Source organism: Oncorhynchus masou, unplaced genomic scaffold, assembly GCF_036934945.1.
Source record: "Oncorhynchus masou masou isolate Uvic2021 unplaced genomic scaffold, UVic_Omas_1.1 unplaced_scaffold_1213, whole genome shotgun sequence".
NCBI lineage: Eukaryota > Metazoa > Chordata > Actinopteri > Salmoniformes > Salmonidae > Oncorhynchus > Oncorhynchus masou.
In genome coordinates, this window is record NW_027001921.1 from 140,001 (window position 1) to 160,177 (window position 20,177).

General features: G+C 40.4%; 1 protein-coding gene across 1 annotated transcript in view; it reads left to right on the forward strand.

Annotated features, from left to right (window-relative positions):
• Positions 1–633: 633 nt before the first annotated feature.
• Positions 634–20,177, forward strand: part of LOC135529940 (contactin-1-like) — a 48,844-nt gene continuing 29,300 nt past the window's right edge. Inside the window, 6 exon segments of the mRNA XM_064958348.1 lie at positions 634–720; positions 12,341–12,452; positions 12,995–13,030; positions 13,243–13,369; positions 18,481–18,662; positions 19,294–19,389. Of these exon segments, the coding sequence (XP_064814420.1) occupies positions 12,398–12,452; positions 12,995–13,030; positions 13,243–13,369; positions 18,481–18,662; positions 19,294–19,389 (496 nt within the window). The 5' untranslated portion in view covers positions 634–720; positions 12,341–12,397.

The window sequence follows — 20,177 nt, forward strand, 5'->3', positions numbered from 1 at the left end:
CTCCATCCACCTCTCTCATCCATCTCCCCTCCACACACCTCTACCACCTCTCTCATCCCATCACCCCTCCACACACCTCTACCCTCTCTCATCCCATCACCCCTCCACACACCTCTACCCTCTCTCATCCATCACCCCTCCACACACCTCTACCCTCTCTCATCCCATCACCCCTCCACACACCTCTACCCTCTCTCATCCCATCACCCCTCCATCCACCTCTCTCATCCCATCACCCCTCCACACACCTCTACCACCTCTCTCAATAAATGTCCAATATATTTACATTTACATTTAAGTCATTTAGCAGACGCTCTTATCCAGAGCGACTTACAAATATATATCAATATAACTGTTATTATTACAATGTGGCCAGAGAACACTTTTAAGATCTTTACAAATAAAAACATTTTCTGAAATGGTAGGCTACTGATCATGTAGAATGCTGATGTGATTACTTTGTTGGTTTTGCTTTGCAGGCACAGATACCGCCGCCGGTGCGCAATGCTGGCATCCTCCCTGCATCCTCCTCTTCCAATAGCGATCAGATATGCGCTTCCTCGTCCTTCCTACGACCACCGTCAGTCATATTCTCTCCTCCAATAGAAAAGTTGAGACGCACGCGCTGCTCCTCGCGCTTGGTTGTGGGACAATGCGCTTTTGATCCAGGTGTTCATGCTATGCGGATAATTTGAAATACCGTTTCATTCTATTTCACAGGTAAGGGCGAAACGGCATGAGCATAATGCATGTAGAATAGGGTCTGTAGATTTAGTCGGTTTTAGTGGATTGCAATGAGGGATTTTAAGACGGACCAGGACAGGGATAACTCTGCAATGCTTCGGAGTATGCTACCGCAATGCAGAATAGTCAGTTGCCAATGCTGGCCTCGTACTGCAGTTCCATACTCATCATAGTCGAGGGGAGGTGCGTGTGGGGGTAATGTGCAGTCACTTTTTGACCGGTGAGCGCCTTTTTTCCGGGATATTTACACATCTGTACTTTGCTACATTTAATAGACTTCTGAAAAATGAATGTGGGCAAGTTACTCATCTAGGTTGTTTGTGAAAGTAGCGTCTCATTTTGGGAGGGTACCCTGCAGCTCAGCATTGAGGCGAGGCAAGGTGAAATTGAAGGATGATGCGTTACGGGCTCATTGGGCAGGGCTGTCCTGTAACCCGTTATTTGACCAAACTCCTGCAATATGTAATAATCATATATGTAACTGTCCTACAGCGGGCTGGCTTGGGGCATACCGTCATACCTTCATACCTTCTAGGCTGTTCTTCATTGATGTAGCACAGCCTAATTAGAGGCAATGACAGTGAATACACCACTAAACTGGCAATATTGGTTGTTGTCAATTCAGTTGCACATAAGCAGCTGGAAAAACAATCAGCAAACTGCCATGCACAATATTATAACCACAGGTATTATAGGATGTTTATAGAATACATGTAATATTATAACCACAGGTATTATAGGATGTTTATAGAATACATGTAATATTATAACCACAGGTATTATAGGATGTTTATAGAATACATTTAATATTATAACCACAGGTATTATAGGATGTTTATAGAATACATTTAATATTATAACCACAGGTATTATAGGATGTTTATAGAATACATTTAATATTATAACCACAGGTATTATAGGATGTTTATAGAATACATTTAATATTATAACCACAGGTATTATAGGATGTTTATAGAATACATTTAATATTATAACCACAGGTATTATAGGATGTTTATAGAATACATTTAATATTATAACCACAGGTATTATAGGATGTTTATAGAATACATTTAATATTATAACCACAGGTATTATAGGATGTTTATAGAATACATGTAATATTATAACCACAGGTATTATAGGATGTTTATAGAATACATTTAATATTATAACCACAGGTATTATAGGATGTTTATAGAATACATTTAATATTATAACCACAGGTATTATAGGATGTTTATAGAATACATTTAATATTATAACCACAGGTATTATAGGATGTTTATAGAATACATGTAATAATATTATAACCACAGGTATTATAGGATGTTTATAGAATACATTTAATATTATAACCACAGGTATTATAGGATGTTTATAGAATACATTTAATATTATAACCACAGGTATTATAGGATGTTTATAGAATACATTTAATATTATAACCACAGGTATTATAGGATGTTTATAGAATACATTTAATATTATAACCACAGGTATTATAGGATGTTTATAGAATACATTTAATATTATAACCACAGGTATTATAGGATGTTTATAGAATACATTTAATATTATAACCACAGGTATTGTAGGATGTTTATAGAATACATTTAATATTATAACCACAGGTATTATAGGATGTTTATAGAATACATTTAATATTATAACCACAGGTATTATAGGATGTTTATAGAATACATGTAATATTATAACCACAGGTATTATAGGATGTTTATAGAATACATTTAATATTATAACCACAGGTATTATAGGATGTTTATAGAATACATTTAATATTATAACCACAGGTATTGTAGGATGTTTATAGAATACATTTAATATTATAACCACAGGTATTATAGGATGTTTATAGAATACATTTAATATTATAACCACAGGTATTGTAGGATGTTTATAGAATACATGTAATATTATAACCACAGGTATTATAGGATGTTTATAGAATACATTTAATATTATAACCACAGGTATTGTAGGATGTTTATAGAATACATTTAATATTATAACCACAGGTATTGTAGGATGTTTATAGAATACATGTAATATTATAACCACAGGTATTATAGGATGTTTATAGAATACATTTAATATTATAACCACAGGTATTATAGGATGTTTATAGAATACATGTAATATTATAACCACAGGTATTATAGGATGTTTATAGAATACATGTAATATTATAACCACAGGTATTATAGGATGTTTATAGAATACATTTAATATTATAACCACAGGTATTATAGGATGTTTATAGAATACATTTAATATTATAACCACAGGTATTATAGGATGTTTATAGAATACATTTAATATTATAACCACAGGTATTATAGGATGTTTATAGAATACATTTAATATTATAACCACAGGTATTATAGGATGTTTATAGAATACATTTAATATTATAACCACAGGTATTATAGGATGTTTATAGAATACATTTAATATTATAACCACAGGTATTATAGGATGTTTATAGAATACATTTAATATTATAACCACAGGTATTATAGGATGTTTATAGAATACATTTAATATTATAACCACAGGTATTATAGGATGTTTATAGAATACATTTAATATTATAACCACAGGTATTATAGGATGTTTATAGAATACATTTAATATTATAACCACAGGTATTATAGGATGTTTATAGAATACATTTAATATTATAACCACAGGTATTATAGGATGTTTATAGAATACATTTAATATTATAACCACAGGTATTATAGGATGTTTATAGAATACATTTAATATTATAACCACAGGTATTATAGGATGTTTATAGAATACATTTAATATTATAACCACAGGTATTATAGGATGTTTATAGAATACATTTAATATTATAACCACAGGTATTATAGGATGTTTATAGAATACATGGAATATTATAACCACAGGTATTATAGGATGTTTATAGAATACATTTAATATTATAACCACAGGTATTATAGGATGTTTATAGAATACATTTAATATTATAACCACAGGTATTATAGGATGTTTATAGAATACATTTAATATTATAACCACAGGTATTATAGGATGTTTATAGAATACATTTAATATTATAACCACAGGTATTATAGGATGTTTATAGAATACATTTAATATTATAACCACAGGTATTATAGGATGTTTATAGAATACATTTAATATTATAACCACAGGTATTATAGGATGTTTATAGAATACATTTAATATTATAACCACAGGTATTATAGGATGTTTATAGAATACATTTAATATTATAACCACAGGTATTATAGGATGTTTATAGAATACATTTAATATTATAACCACAGGTATTATAGGATGTTTATAGAATACATTTAATATTATAACCACAGGTATTATAGGATGTTTATAGAATACATGGAATATTATAACCACAGGTATTATAGGATGTTTATAGAATACATTTAATATTATAACCACAGGTATTATAGGATGTTTATAGAATACATGGAATATTATAACCACAGGTATTATAGGATGTTTATAGAATACATTTAATATTATAACCACAGGTATTATAGGATGTTTATAGAATACATTTAATATTATAACCACAGGTATTATAGGATGTTTATAGAATACATGTAATATTATAACCACAGGTATTATAGGATGTTTATAGAATACATTTAATATTATAACCACAGGTATTATAGGATGTTTATAGAATACATTTAATATTATAACCACAGGTATTATAGGATGTTTATAGAATACATTTAATATTATAACCACAGGTATTATAGGATGTTTATAGAATACATTTAATATTATAACCACAGGTATTATAGGATGTTTATAGAATACATTTAATATTATAACCACAGGTATTATAGGATGTTTATAGAATACATTTAATATTATAACCACAGGTATTATAGGATGTTTATAGAATACATTTAATATTATAACCACAGGTATTATAGGATGTTTATAGAATACATTTAATATTATAACCACAGGTATTATAGGATGTTTATAGAATACATTTAATATTATAACCACAGGTATTATAGGATGTTTATAGAATACATGTAATATTATAACCACAGGTATTATAGGATGTTTATAGAATACATTTAATATTATAACCACAGGTATTATAGGATGTTTATAGAATACATTTAATATTATAACCACAGGTATTATAGGATGTTTATAGAATACATTTAATATTATAACCACAGGTATTATAGGATGTTTATAGAATACATTTAATATTATAACCACAGGTATTATAGGATGTTTATAGAATACATTTAATATTATAACCACAGGTATTATAGGATGTTTATAGAATACATTTAATATTATAACCACAGGTATTATAGGATGTTTATAGAATACATTTAATATTATAACCACAGGTATTATAGGATGTTTATAGAATACATGTAATATTATAACCACAGGTATTATAGGATGTTTATAGAATACATTTAATATTATAACCACAGGTATTATAGGATGTTTATAGAATACATTTAATATTATAACCACAGGTATTATAGGATGTTTATAGAATACATGTAATATTATAACCACAGGTATTATAGGATGTTTATAGAATACATGTAATATTATAACCACAGGTATTATAGGATGTTTATAGAATACATTTAATATTATAACCACAGGTATTATAGGATGTTTATAGAATACATTTAATATTATAACCACAGGTATTATAGGATGTTTATAGAATACATTTAATATTATAACCACAGGTATTATAGGATGTTTATAGAATACATTTAATATTATAACCACAGGTATTATAGGATGTTTATAGAATACATTTAATATTATAACCACAGGTATTATAGGATGTTTATAGAATACATGTAATATTATAACCACAGGTATTATAGGATGTTTATAGAATACATTTAATATTATAACCACAGGTATTATAGGATGTTTATAGAATACATTTAATATTATAACCACAGGTATTATAGGATGTTTATAGAATACATTTAATATTATAACCACAGGTATTATAGGATGTTTATAGAATACATGTAATATTATAACCACAGGTATTATAGGATGTTTATAGAATACATGTAATATTATAACCACAGGTATTATAGGATGTTTATAGAATACATTTAATATTATAACCACAGGTATTATAGGATGTTTATAGAATACATTTAATATTATAACCACAGGTATTATAGGATGTTTATAGAATACATTTAATATTATAACCACAGGTATTATAGGATGTTTATAGAATACATTTAATATTATAACCACAGGTATTATAGGATGTTTATAGAATACATTTAATATTATAACCACAGGTATTATAGGATGTTTATAGAATACATGTAATATTATAACCACAGGTATTATAGGATGTTTATAGAATACATTTAATATTATAACCACAGGTATTATAGGATGTTTATAGAATACATTTAATATTATAACCACAGGTATTGTAGGATGTTTATAGAATACATTTAATATTATAACCACAGGTATTATAGGATGTTTATAGAATACATTTAATATTATAACCACAGGTATTATAGGATGTTTATAGAATACATTTAATATTATAACCACAGGTATTATAGGATGTTTATAGAATACATTTAATATTATAACCACAGGTATTATAGGATGTTTATAGAATACATTTAATATTATAACCACAGGTATTATAGGATGTTTATAGAATACATTTAATATTATAACCACAGGTATTATAGGATGTTTATAGAATACATGTAATATTATAACCACAGGTATTATAGGATGTTTATAGAATACATTTAATATTATAACCACAGGTATTATAGGATGTTTATAGAATACATTTAATATTATAACCACAGGTATTATAGGATGTTTATAGAATACATTTAATATTATAACCACAGGTATTATAGGATGTTTATAGAATACATTTAATATTATAACCACAGGTATTATAGGATGTTTATAGAATACATTTAATATTATAACCACAGGTATTATAGGATGTTTATAGAATACATTTAATATTATAACCACAGGTATTATAGGATGTTTATAGAATACATGTAATATTATAACCACAGGTATTATAGGATGTTTATAGAATACATTTAATATTATAACCACAGGTATTATAGGATGTTTATAGAATACATTTAATATTATAACCACAGGTATTGTAGGATGTTTATAGAATACATTTAATATTATAACCACAGGTATTATAGGATGTTTATAGAATACATTTAATATTATAACCACAGGTATTATAGGATGTTTATAGAATACATTTAATATTATAACCACAGGTATTATAGGATGTTTATAGAATACATTTAATATTATAACCACAGGTATTATAGGATGTTTATAGAATACATGTAATATTATAACCACAGGTATTATAGGATGTTTATAGAATACATTTAATATTATAACCACAGGTATTATAGGATGTTTATAGAATACATTTAATATTATAACCACAGGTATTATAGGATGTTTATAGAATACATGTAATATTATAACCACAGGTATTATAGGATGTTTATAGAATACATTTAATATTATAACCACAGGTATTATAGGATGTTTATAGAATACATGTAATATTATAACCACAGGTATTATAGGATGTTTATAGAATACATGGAATATTATAACCACAGGTATTATAGGATGTTTATAGAATACATTTAATATTATAACCACAGGTATTATAGGATGTTTATAGCTTTCATTTAACATTATTGGTGTTTGAGAAACAAACATGTCATTATTGAAGATATTTTATATTGGGGGAAATGACATTTTGGTGATTACTTTTCATTGACTCCAGGCCTATATATTTCTCTGGATAATTCAGAAGTCAGAATACAAATCTGAAAAGAAATGAAGCAGACATATATTGAGGTCAGTGTTATTACTGTGGTGTTTCTCTGTGTTCAGCCAGGAAAAACAAACACCCACTCAGTCAGTGGGCCAGGCAGGCAGCTTAACACTGGGCTGACCTAAATATGAGTGTCCCGTTGATCAGATTACAGAATGACAGAGAAAACCAACTCTCAGGACTTGATCAGAGATAGTAGACAAGAGTAGAGGATGCTTACAGTCTTGTCTTCATCATATTCACTATGCCTCTGGATCCACTAGAACAATATCAGTGGTGCTCTGAGGAATATTTACATTCCACTCTATTCTATTCTATTCCATTACTTTCTGTAGCATTCTATTCTATTCTATTCCATTACTTTCTGTAGCATTCCATTCTATTCTATTATATTCTATTGCATTCCAATGTATTCTATTGCATTCTATTCTGTGTGGATTATAGAGGATGGACTTCATGACACATTAGGTTAGGAAGATAATACAGCCTCATAAATTGGACCACTTGCATTTACAAAGTACAGTAGTTGTTGATAAGTGAGATGATGCAGTGGTCAAGTGTCAGGGCTGGGTCTGACATACTGCTAGGATACAGTACAAAAGCTGTTGTCTAAGTCTTTATGAATCACTGAGTCATTCCTAGAGCTCCTGCTAGGCAGCACATGCTAATGTTGTTGAGTCAGCCAGCTAGACAGTCAGCCAGCCTGCCAGCCAGTCAGTCAGCCAGCCAGCCAGCCAGCCAGAAGAGAGTGTGAGGAGGACAGCAGCAGCAGCAGGGTATCAGATGATAAATGCTGGAAGCTGCTCAGCTGGAGAATCCTGAGTTATTCCTCATTTATACTGAAATGCACCGTCCTCTGTTAGTCATGACTCATCCCCTATTTCAGCTTCCAGGAATTGGTTACAGATCCTTGCGACATGGGGCCGTGCATTATTATGCTGAAACATGAGGAGATGGTGGCAGATGAATGGCGCGGCAATGGGCCTCAGGATCTCGTCATGATATCTCTGTGCATTGAAATCGCCATTGATAAAATGCAATTGTGTTCGTTTTCCGTAGCTTATTCCTGCCAATACCATAACCCACCAATTATTTTTTTTGACCTTTATTTAACTAGGCAAGTCAGTTAAGAACAAATTCTTATTTTCAATGGCGGCCTAGGAACAGTGGGTTAACTGCCTGTTCAGGGGCAGAACGACAGATTTGTACCTTGTCAGCTCGGGGGTGTGAACTTGCAACCTTCCGGTGCGATGGGGCCATCAGTTCACAAAGTTGACATCAGCAAACTGCTCGTCCACACGACGCCATACACATGGTCTGCGGTTGTGAGGATGGTTGGACGTATTGTCAAATTCTCTAAAATGAAGTTGAAGGCAGCTTATGGTAGAGAAATTAACATTAAATTCTCCGGCAACAGCTCTGGTGGACATTCCTGCCGTCAGCATGCCAATAGCACGCTCCCTGAAAACTTGATACATTTGTGGCATTGTGTTGTGTGACAAAACAGCACTTTTTAGAGTGGCCTGTTATGGTCCCCAGCACAAGGTGCACCTGTATAATGATCATGCTGTTTAATCAGCTTCTGGATATGCCACACTTGTCAGATGGATGGATTATCTTGGCAAAGGAGATATGCTCACTAAGAGGGATGTAAACAAATTTGTGCACAAAAATTGAGAGAAATAAGCTTTTTGTGCGTATGGAACATTTCGGGATCTTTTATTTCAACTCATGAAACATGGGATCAACGCTTTACATGTTGCGTTTATATTTTTGTTCAGTGTAGATAGTTCCTCTCTCTCCTCTCTCTGTGCAGAGGGCGGATGCAATCTGTGCAGAAGATCTAGTTGCTGCTGTAGGCCCTCCTTGGTTGGGAACAGAAGCACCCCCCCCCCCCTCTCTCCTCTCTCTTAGGTCACAATCTGACTCCGAAGGGCTCTGGGACTGCATAGTGACTTTAGGAGAGACAGGGTTCAGTATAGTAGCTGGAACAGACAGGGTTGAGTATAGTAGCTCGGCCAGACAGGGTTCAGTATAGTAGCTGAACAGACAGGGTTGAGTATAGTAGCTGGAACAGACAGGGTTGAGTATAGTAGCTCGGCCAGACAGGGTTCAGTATAGTAGCTGAACAGACAGGGTTGAGTATAGTAGCTGGAACAGACAGGGTTCAGTATAATAGCTGAACAGACAGGGTTCAGTATAGTAGCTGAACAGACAGGGTTCCGTATAGTAGCTAGGCCAGACAGGGCTCAGTATAGTAGCTAGGCCAGACAGGGCTCAGTATAGTAGCTAGGCCAGACAGGGTTCAGTATAGTAGCTAGGCCAGACAGGGTTCAGTATAGTAGCTAGGCCAGACAGGGCTCAGTATAGTAGCTAGGCCAGACAGGGTTCAGTATAGTAGCTAGGCCAGACAGGGTTCAGTATAGTAGCTAGGCCAGACAGGGCTCAGTATTTTAGTTGAACAGACAGGGTTCAGTATAGTAGCTAGGCCAGACAGGGTTCAGTATAGTAGCTAGGCCAGACAGGGTTCAGTATAGTTGCTGAACAGACATGGTTCAGTATAGTTGCTGAACAGACAGGGTTCAGTATAGTAGCTGAACAGACAGGGTTCAGTAGAGTAGCTCGGCCAGACAGGGTTCAGTATAGTAGCTGAACAGACAGGGTTCAGTATAGTAGCTAGGCCAGACTGGGTTCAGTATAGTAGCTGAACAGACAGGGTTCAGTAGAGTAGCTCGGCCAGACAGGGTTCAGTATAGTAGCTGAACAGACAGGGTTCAGTATAGTAGCTAGGCCAGACTGGGTTCAGTATAGTAGCTGAACAGACAGGGTTCAGTATAGTAGCTAGGCCAGACTGGGTTCAGTATAGTAGCTAGGCCAGACAGGGCTCAGTATAGTAGCTAGGCCAGACAGGGTTCAGTATAGTTGCTGAACAGACATGGTTCAGTATAGTTGCTGAACAGACATGGTTCAGTATAGTTGCTGAACAGACAGGGTTCAGTATAGTAGCTAGGCCAGACAGGGTTCAGTATAGTAGCTGAACAGACAGGGTTGATTATAGTAGCTAGGCCAGACTGGGTTCAGTAGAGTAGCTGGAACAGACAGGGATGCTGAGGCCAGTGCCGTGGAAAGATGGGGATATCTCTAGGATTCTCTACAGATATAGGGTGTCAGAGGTGTGTTAAAGACAATAAACATGACTACGGAATGCTCTACATCCTGTGTTCAATCAGGAGTGCATTATGTATGCAGCATGACTGCACTTTTAGATAATGGTGAGGTGAGGGGCGGAGCTATAGCGTGACTAGCTGCAGCCGATTGAAACTGGTGTTGTGTTGTCCTCTGAGAGAGCTGAGAATACTGCAGACTCAGAGCAGCTCTCTCTCTCTCTCTCTCTCACTCTCTCTCTCACTTGCTCTGTGTCTCTCTCGCTCTCCCTATCTCTCTATCCTCACTCTCTCTCTCCCTCCCTCCTTCCCTCCCTCTCCTCTCAGTATTCAGAAGGTGTGTCTTGCTGCAGGATGACTCTCATATGCTGCCGCAGAACTGATGTGTGAGCATGTGTGACGCCAGACCGGACCCGTCTGAGCGCTGCAGTGTGTATGTGTGTGTGTGTGTGTGTGTGTGTGTGTGTGTGTGTGTGTGTGTGTGTGTGTGTGTGTGTGTGTGTGTGTGTGTGAACGCATATATTAATGGAAAAAGCCCCTCACAGAGAAAAGCCTGCATGACTACAGTGTATTTGGAGAATATTGCTGACTCATCAGTGTTATAAATCATTTAGACATCCAAAGTGAATTGATATGGAAATTGCACACTGGGGGGTCTATCTAATAGAATCCAGTTTTATTTCTACAGCTAAAAGCTGAATTGTCTATACACCAGGATATTCAACAATAAAACAAACCAAATGAATACATGAATTCAGATCTGTGGCTGCTGCCACACTGAGGGTACTGTCAAACTGCTAAGGACAGTGGACGGGAGTGTATGAATAGAATCCATAGATCTGTGTGTGTGACTTTGTTCCTGTTGTGGATATGAGGAAACACAATCAGCAATGATGAGCACAAGATCAAGCCATCTAGTTATCTGAGTGGCGTTTTAATTGTATTAGATACAACTCAGGCTCAGGGTTATTTCATTCAGCAAAGAAGATAAACAATAATTGTATTTCCTCTCTAGCTGATGTAATTTCTCTCCTCTCTAGCTGATGTCATTTCTCTCCTCTAGCTGATGTCATTTCTCTCCTCTCCAGCTGATGTCATTTCTCTCCTCTCAAGCTGATGTCATTTCTCTCCTCTCTATCTGATGTCATTTCTCTCCTCTCCAGCTGATGTCATTTCTCTCCTCTCAAGCTGATGTCATTTCTCTCCTCTAGCTGATGTCATTTCTCTCCTCTCTAGCTGATGTCATTTCTCTCCTCTCCAGCTGATGTCATTTCTCTCCTCTCTAGCTGATGTCATTTCTCTCCTCTCTAGCTGATGTCATTTCTCTCTCTCTTCTCTAGCTGATGTAATTTCTCTCCTCTAGCTGATGTCATTTCTCTCCTCTCCAGCTGATGTCATTTCTCTCCTCTCTAGCTGATGTCATTTCTCTCCTCTCTAGCTGATGTCATTTCTCTCCTCTCTAGCTGATGTCATTTCTCTCTCTCCTCTCTAGCTCATGTCCTGTCCGTTACAGACCTCCGTTGGTCTGTGTGTCAGTCAGTAGACAGTCATGGCTGTCACAGCCCTGGTCCTGCTAGTTCTCTCCTCCTCACTGTCACACACTGGTGAGTAGCTCTCAACAGACTGCTTCTGTCTTCTATACATGTCTTAGAATGAACTAGATTAGACATCATCTCAGAAGGACTATTGTTTTTACTAGGTCTATGTGGCTCCGTTCCACCTCGTGTGTGGTTGGAACGTTCTGGTACGGTTTAAGCCATGTGGCGCTGTTCCACCTCGTGTATGGTTGGAACGTTCTGGTACAGTTTAAGCCATGTGGCTCTGTTCCACCTCGTGTATGGTTGGAACGTTCTGATACAGTTTAAGCCATGTGGCTCTGTTCCACCTCGTGTATGGTTGGAACGTTCTGATACAGTTTAAGCCATGTGGCTCTGTTCCACCTCGTGTATGGTTGGAACGTTCTGATACAGTTTAAGCCATGTGGCGCTGTTCCACCTCGTGTATGGTTGGAACGTTCTGATACAGTTTAAGCCATGTGGCTCTGTTCCACCTCGTGTATGGTTGGAACGTTCTGGTACAGTTTAATCCATGTTCTAGCCATGAGAAACTCAACAAAGTGTCCTTGTTTTCTCCTGTCATTTTGCAGAGGCCGTCTTGTTTGGTGAGCCCAGGATCTTTGGAGGTAAGCGGAGTCTGGTTTTGATTCTCATGACCGTTTACTCTGTAAAAGCTTGTAATGCACTGACATACAGCATTAACTCCTAAACGCTGAATCACAGTAAAATGAGTCTGGCTTTATGTGTGTTTACCGACCATTTGCAGTCATTCAAGTTACATTGACGTAATGTTGCTGTAACGTTGTTGTAACATCACTGTGACGTTGTGCCCTGTCAGATGACGCTACTGGCTACGGTCCAATATTTGAAGAGGAGCCTCTGGATATCGTCTACACAAAGGAGTCCCCCGACAGACTTATCTCCATGAACTGTAGAGCACGGGCCAACCCTGCACCCACATACAGGTAACCCCACACACACCCACATCAACCCTGCACCCACATACAGGTAACCCCACACACACCCACATCAACCCTGCACCCACATACAGGTAACCCCACCCACACCCACATCAACCCTGCACCCACATACAGGTAACCCCACCCACACTCACATCAACCCTGCACCCACATACAGGTAACCCCACACACACCCACATCAACCCTGCACCCACATACAGGTAACCCCACACACACCCACATCAACCCTGCACCCACATACAGGTAACCCCACCCACACCCACATCAACCCTGCACCCACATACAGGTAACCCCACACACACCCACATCAACCCTGCACCCACATACAGGTAACCCCACACACACCCACATCAACCCTGCACCCACATACAGGTAACCCCACACACACCCACATCAACCCTGCACCCACATACAGGTAACCCCACCCACACCCACATCAACCCTGCACCCACATACAGGTAACCCCACCCACACCCACATCAACCCTGCACCCACATACAGGTAACCCCACACACACCCACATCAACCCTGCACCCACATACAGGTAACCCCACCCACACCCACATCAACCCTGCACCCACATACAGGTAACCCCACCCACACCCACATCAACCCTGCACCCACATACAGGTAACCCCACACACACCACATCAACCCTGCACCCACATACAGGTAACCCCACACACACCCACATCAACCCTGCACCCACATACAGGTAACCCCACACACACCCACATCAACCCTGCACCCACATACAGGTAACCCCACACACACCCACATCAACCCTGCACCCACATACAGGTAACCCCACACACACCCACATCAACCCTGCACCCACATACAGGTAACCCCACACCTACCCACATCAACCCTGCACCCACATACAGGTAACCCCACACACACCCACATCAACCCTGCACCCACATACAGGTAACCCCACACACACCCACATCAACCCTGCACCCACATACAGGTAACCCCACACACACCCACATCAACCCTGCACCCACATACAGGTAACCCCACCCACACCCACATCAACCCTGCACCCACATACAGGTAACCCCACCCACACCCACATCAACCCTGCACCCACATACAGGTAACCCCACCCACACCCACATCAACCCTGCACCCACATACAGGTAACCCCACACACACCCACATCAACCCTGCACCCACATACAGGTAACCCCACCCACACCCACATCAACCCTGCACCCACATACAGGTAACCCCACACACACCCACATCAACCCTGCACCCACATACAGGTAACCCCACACACACCCACATCAACCCTGCACCCACATACAGGTAACCCCACACACACCCACATCAACCCTGCACCCACATACAGGTAACCCCACACACACCCACATCAACCCTGCACCCACATACAGGTAACCCCACACACACCCACATCAACCCTGCACCCGCATACAGGTAACCCCACACACACCCACATCAACCCTGCACCCACATACAGGTAACCCCACCCACACCCACATCAACCCTGCACCCACATACAGGTAACCCCACACACACCCACATCAACCCTGCACCCACATACAGGTAACCCCACACACACCCACATCAACCCTGCACCCACATACAGGTAACCCCACACACACCCACATCAACCCTGCACCCACATACAGGTAACCCCACACACACCCACATCAACCCTGCACCCACATACAGGTAACCCCACACACACCCACATCAACCCTGCACCCACATACAGGTAACCCCACACACACCCACATCAACCCTGCACCCACATACAGGTAACCCCACCCACACCCACATCAACCCTGCACCCACATACAGGTAACCCCACACACACCCACATCAACCCTGCCCCCACATACAGGTAACCCCACACACACCCACATCAACCCTGCACCCACATACAGGTAACCCCACACACACCCACATCAACCCTGCACCCACATACAGGTAACCCCACACACACCCACATCAACCCTGCACCCACATACAGGTAACCCCACACACACCCACATCAACCCTGCACTCACATACAGGTAACCCCACACACCCACATCAACCCTGCACCCACATACAGGTAACCCCACACACATCCACATCAACCCTGCACCCACATACAGGTAACCCCACACACACCCACATCAACCCTGCACCCACATACAGGTAACCCCACACACACCCACATCAACCCTGCACCTACATACAGGTAACCCCACACACACCCACATCAACCCTGCACCCACATACAGGTAACCCCACACACACCCACATCAACCCTGCACCCACATACAGGTAACCCCACCCACACCCACATCAACCCTGCACCCACATACACGTAACCCCACACACACCCACATCAACCCTGCACCCACATACAGGTAACCCCACACACACCCACATCAACTCTGCACCCACATACACGTAACCCCACACACACCCACATCAACCCTGCACCCACATACAGGTAACCCCACCCACACCCACATCAACCCTGCACCCACATACAGGTAACCCCACACACACCCACATCAACCCTGCACCCACATACAGGTAACCCCACACACACCCACATCAACCCTGCACCCACATACAGGTAACCCCACACACACCCACATCAACCCTGCACCCACATACAGGTAACCCCACACACACCCACATCAACCCTGCACCCACATACAGGTAACCCCACACACACCCACATCAACCCTGCACCCACATACAGGTAACCCAACACACAACCACATCAACCCTGCACCCACATACAGGTAACCCCACCCACACCCACATCAACCCTGCACCCACATACAGGTAACCCCACACACACCCACATCAACCCTGCACCCACATACAGGTAACCCCACACACACCCACATCAACCCTGCACCCACATACAGGTAACCCCACACACACCCACATCAACCCTGCACCCACATACAGGTAACCCCACACACACCCACATCAACCCTGCACCCACATACAGGTAACCCCACACACACCCACATCAACCCTGCACCCACATACAGGTAACCCCACACACACCCACATCAACCCTGCACCCACATACAGGTAACCCCACCCACACCCACATCAACCCTGCACCCACATACAGGTAACCCCACACACACCCACATCAACCCTGCACCCACATACAGGTAACCCCACACACACCCACATCAACCCTGCACCCACATACAGGTAACCCCACACACACCCACATCAACCCTGCACCCACATACAGGTAACCCCACACACACCCACATCAACCCTGCACCCACATACAGGTAACCCCACACACACCCACATCAACCCTGCACCCACATACAGGTAACCCCACACACACCCACATCAACCCTGCACCCACATACAGGTAACCCCACACACACCCACATCAACCCTGCACCCACATACAGGTAACCCCACACACACCCACATCAACCCTGCACCCACATACAGGTAACCCCACACACACCCACATCAACCCTGCACCCACATATAGGTAACCCCACACACACCCACATCAACCCTGCACCCACATATAGGTAACCCCACACACACCCACATCAACCCTGCACCCACATACAGGTAACCCCACACACCCACATCAACCCTGCCCCCACATACAGGTAACCCCACACACACCCACATCAACCCTGCACCCACATACGGGTAACCCCACACACACCCACATCAACCCTGCACCCACATACGGGTAACCCCACACACACCCACATCAACCCTGCACCCACATACAGGTAACCCCACACACACCCACATCAACCCTGCACCCACATACAGGTAACCCCACACACACCCACATCAACCCTGCACCCACATACGGGTAACCCCACCCACACCCACATCAACCCTGCACCCACATACGGGTAACCCCACACACACCCACATCAACCCTGCACCCTGTTAACAGAATTGTGTTCTCAATGTTCTTAAACTAAACTTCAATGAAATGACTCAGTCTGCAACCAATGATTTTTAAGATCCTGTTTGAATGAAACAGACGGAGTCCCAGCTACAATAGTCAAAATGTTTATTCACGAGAGCTCTCTGAAATCACACAATGCACATTTGGTTATATACCTCTCATTTGGTCATAAATGTTCCTCCTCTCCTCCTAATACTGTCAATATTGTTTACAAGTCTTCTCCTACACATACATTGCGTATCATATCCTACAACATGTTACATAATCCACTGCAAGCCTAACAGTTTCCCTGGGTGGGGAGACCTCCTTCCCTGTTATGAGTTTCACAGTGGTCACAAGTTGTCTGCCACAGTTCCTTGTCTGCTAACCGTTCCTCTTTTCCTCCACAAATCAACCCTATACACACACACACAAATCAACCCTGCACCCACATACAGGTAACACCACACACACACACACACACACACACACACACACACACACACACACACACACACACACACACACACACACACACACACACACACACACACACACACACACAAATCAACCCTGCACCCACATACAGGTAACACCACACACACACACACACACACACACACACACACACACACACACACACACACACACACACACACACACACACACACACACACACACACACACACACACAACACACACACACAAATCAACCCTATACACACACACACACACACACACAGACACACACACACACACACACACAAATCAACCCTATACACAAACACACACACACACACACACAAATCAACCCTATAGACACACACCCAAATCAACACTGCACCCACATATAGGTGACCCCACACACACACGCACGCCTGAACGCAAGCACGCACACACACACCCAAATCAACCCGTACAATACATCAAGGTAACACACATTACGTCACATATCATTGGAAAACCAAAGTGAACAGAAATGTAAAGAACATTTGAAGATCTACTGCCATGTAGTCACAGACATTCACAAGGTGTTTTGAAGGACTTTGATTGGTTCTAGAGTCATACAACATTCAGAGGACATGGAGAGGAATGACTCATTCCAATTTATACAAAAAAACAAACAATTTATGGGTAAAAAAGGAGATCCACATTCCCCCCCCAGATGGAGGCGTGATAACTGGGAGATCAAGCTGATGGAGCTGCCCAATGAACACTACAGTCTGGTGGGAGGGAACCTCATCATAAACAACCCTGAAGAGAAGAAACATGCAGGGACCTACGTCTGTGTCGCCAAGAACGTGTACGGCACCGTCATCAGCAAGGAGGCCAAGGTCAAGTTTGGATGTGAGTATTGTCGCAGCCATTACCTAATTTCATGTTGAGAGAGACTAGTCCTGGATGTGAGTATTGTCGCGAGCCATGACCTAATTTCATGTTGAGAGAGACTAGTCCTGGATGTGAGTATTGTCGCGAGCCATGACCTAATTTCATGTTGAGAGAGACTAGTCCTGGATGTGAGTATTGTCGCGAGCCATGACCTAATTTCATGTTGAGAGAGACTAGTCCTGGATGTGAGTATTGTCGCGAGCCATGACCTAATTTCATGTTGAGAGAGACTAGTCCTGGATGTGAGTATTGTCGCGAGCCATGACCTAATTTCATGTTGAGAGAGACTAGTCCTGGATGTGAGTATTGTCGCGAGCCATGACCTAATTTCATGTTGAGAGAGACTAGTCCTGGATGTGAGTGAAACTGGTTGACTCTGGTCAACAGGTTCTATTTATCTCTCACAGTAGATTCACATCCCCATGGTTTCTGAAACTGAATTGACTAACAAACACAGGAAGTATCATGTTGTGTGTGTCGTCTCTAAGTCATTGCTTCTGTCTGTGGTATACAGCTGTGTTGTCTGTGGACACCTGGAATCATAACTATATGCTAAACTGACCACTGCGTTATCTTTCTCTATCTCCAGACCTGGAGGAGTTCCCAGATGAAGAGAGAGACCCTGTGACCGTGAAGGAGGGCCAGGGGGCCGTGCTGCTCTGTGCTCCTCCCAAGCGATGGCCAAGTTAGTACCTCAGACATACTAGAATACACATGATGACCAAGTTAGTACCTCAGACATACTAGAATACACATGATGGCCAAGTTAGTGCCTCAGACATACTAGAATACACATGATGGCCAAGTTAGTACCTCAGACATACTAGAATACACATGATGGCCAAGTTAGTACCTCAGACATACTAGAATACACATGATGGCCAAGTTAGTACCTCAGACATACTAGAATACACAAGATGGCCAAGTTAGTACCTCAGACATACTGGAATACACATGATGGCCAAGTTAGTACCTCAGACATACTAGAATACACATGATGGCCAAGTTAGTACCGCAGACATACTGGAATACACATGATGGCCAAGTTAGTACCTCAGACATACTAGAATACACATGATGGCCAAGTTAGTACCTCAGACATACTAGAATACACATGATGGCCAAGTTAGTACCTCAGACATACTAGAATACACATGATGGCCAAGTTAGTACCTCAGACATACTAGAATACACATGATGGCCAAGTTAGTACCTCAGACATACTAGAATACACATGATGGCCAAGTTAGTGCCTCAGACATACTAGAATACACATGATGGCCAAGTTAGTACCTCAGACATACTAGAATACACATGATGACCAAGTTAGTACCTCAGACATACTAGAATACACATGATGGCCAAGTTAGTACCTCAGACATACTAGAATACACATGATGGCCAAGTTAGTACCTCAGACATACTGGAATACACATGATGGCCAAGTTAGTACCTCAGACATACTAGAATACA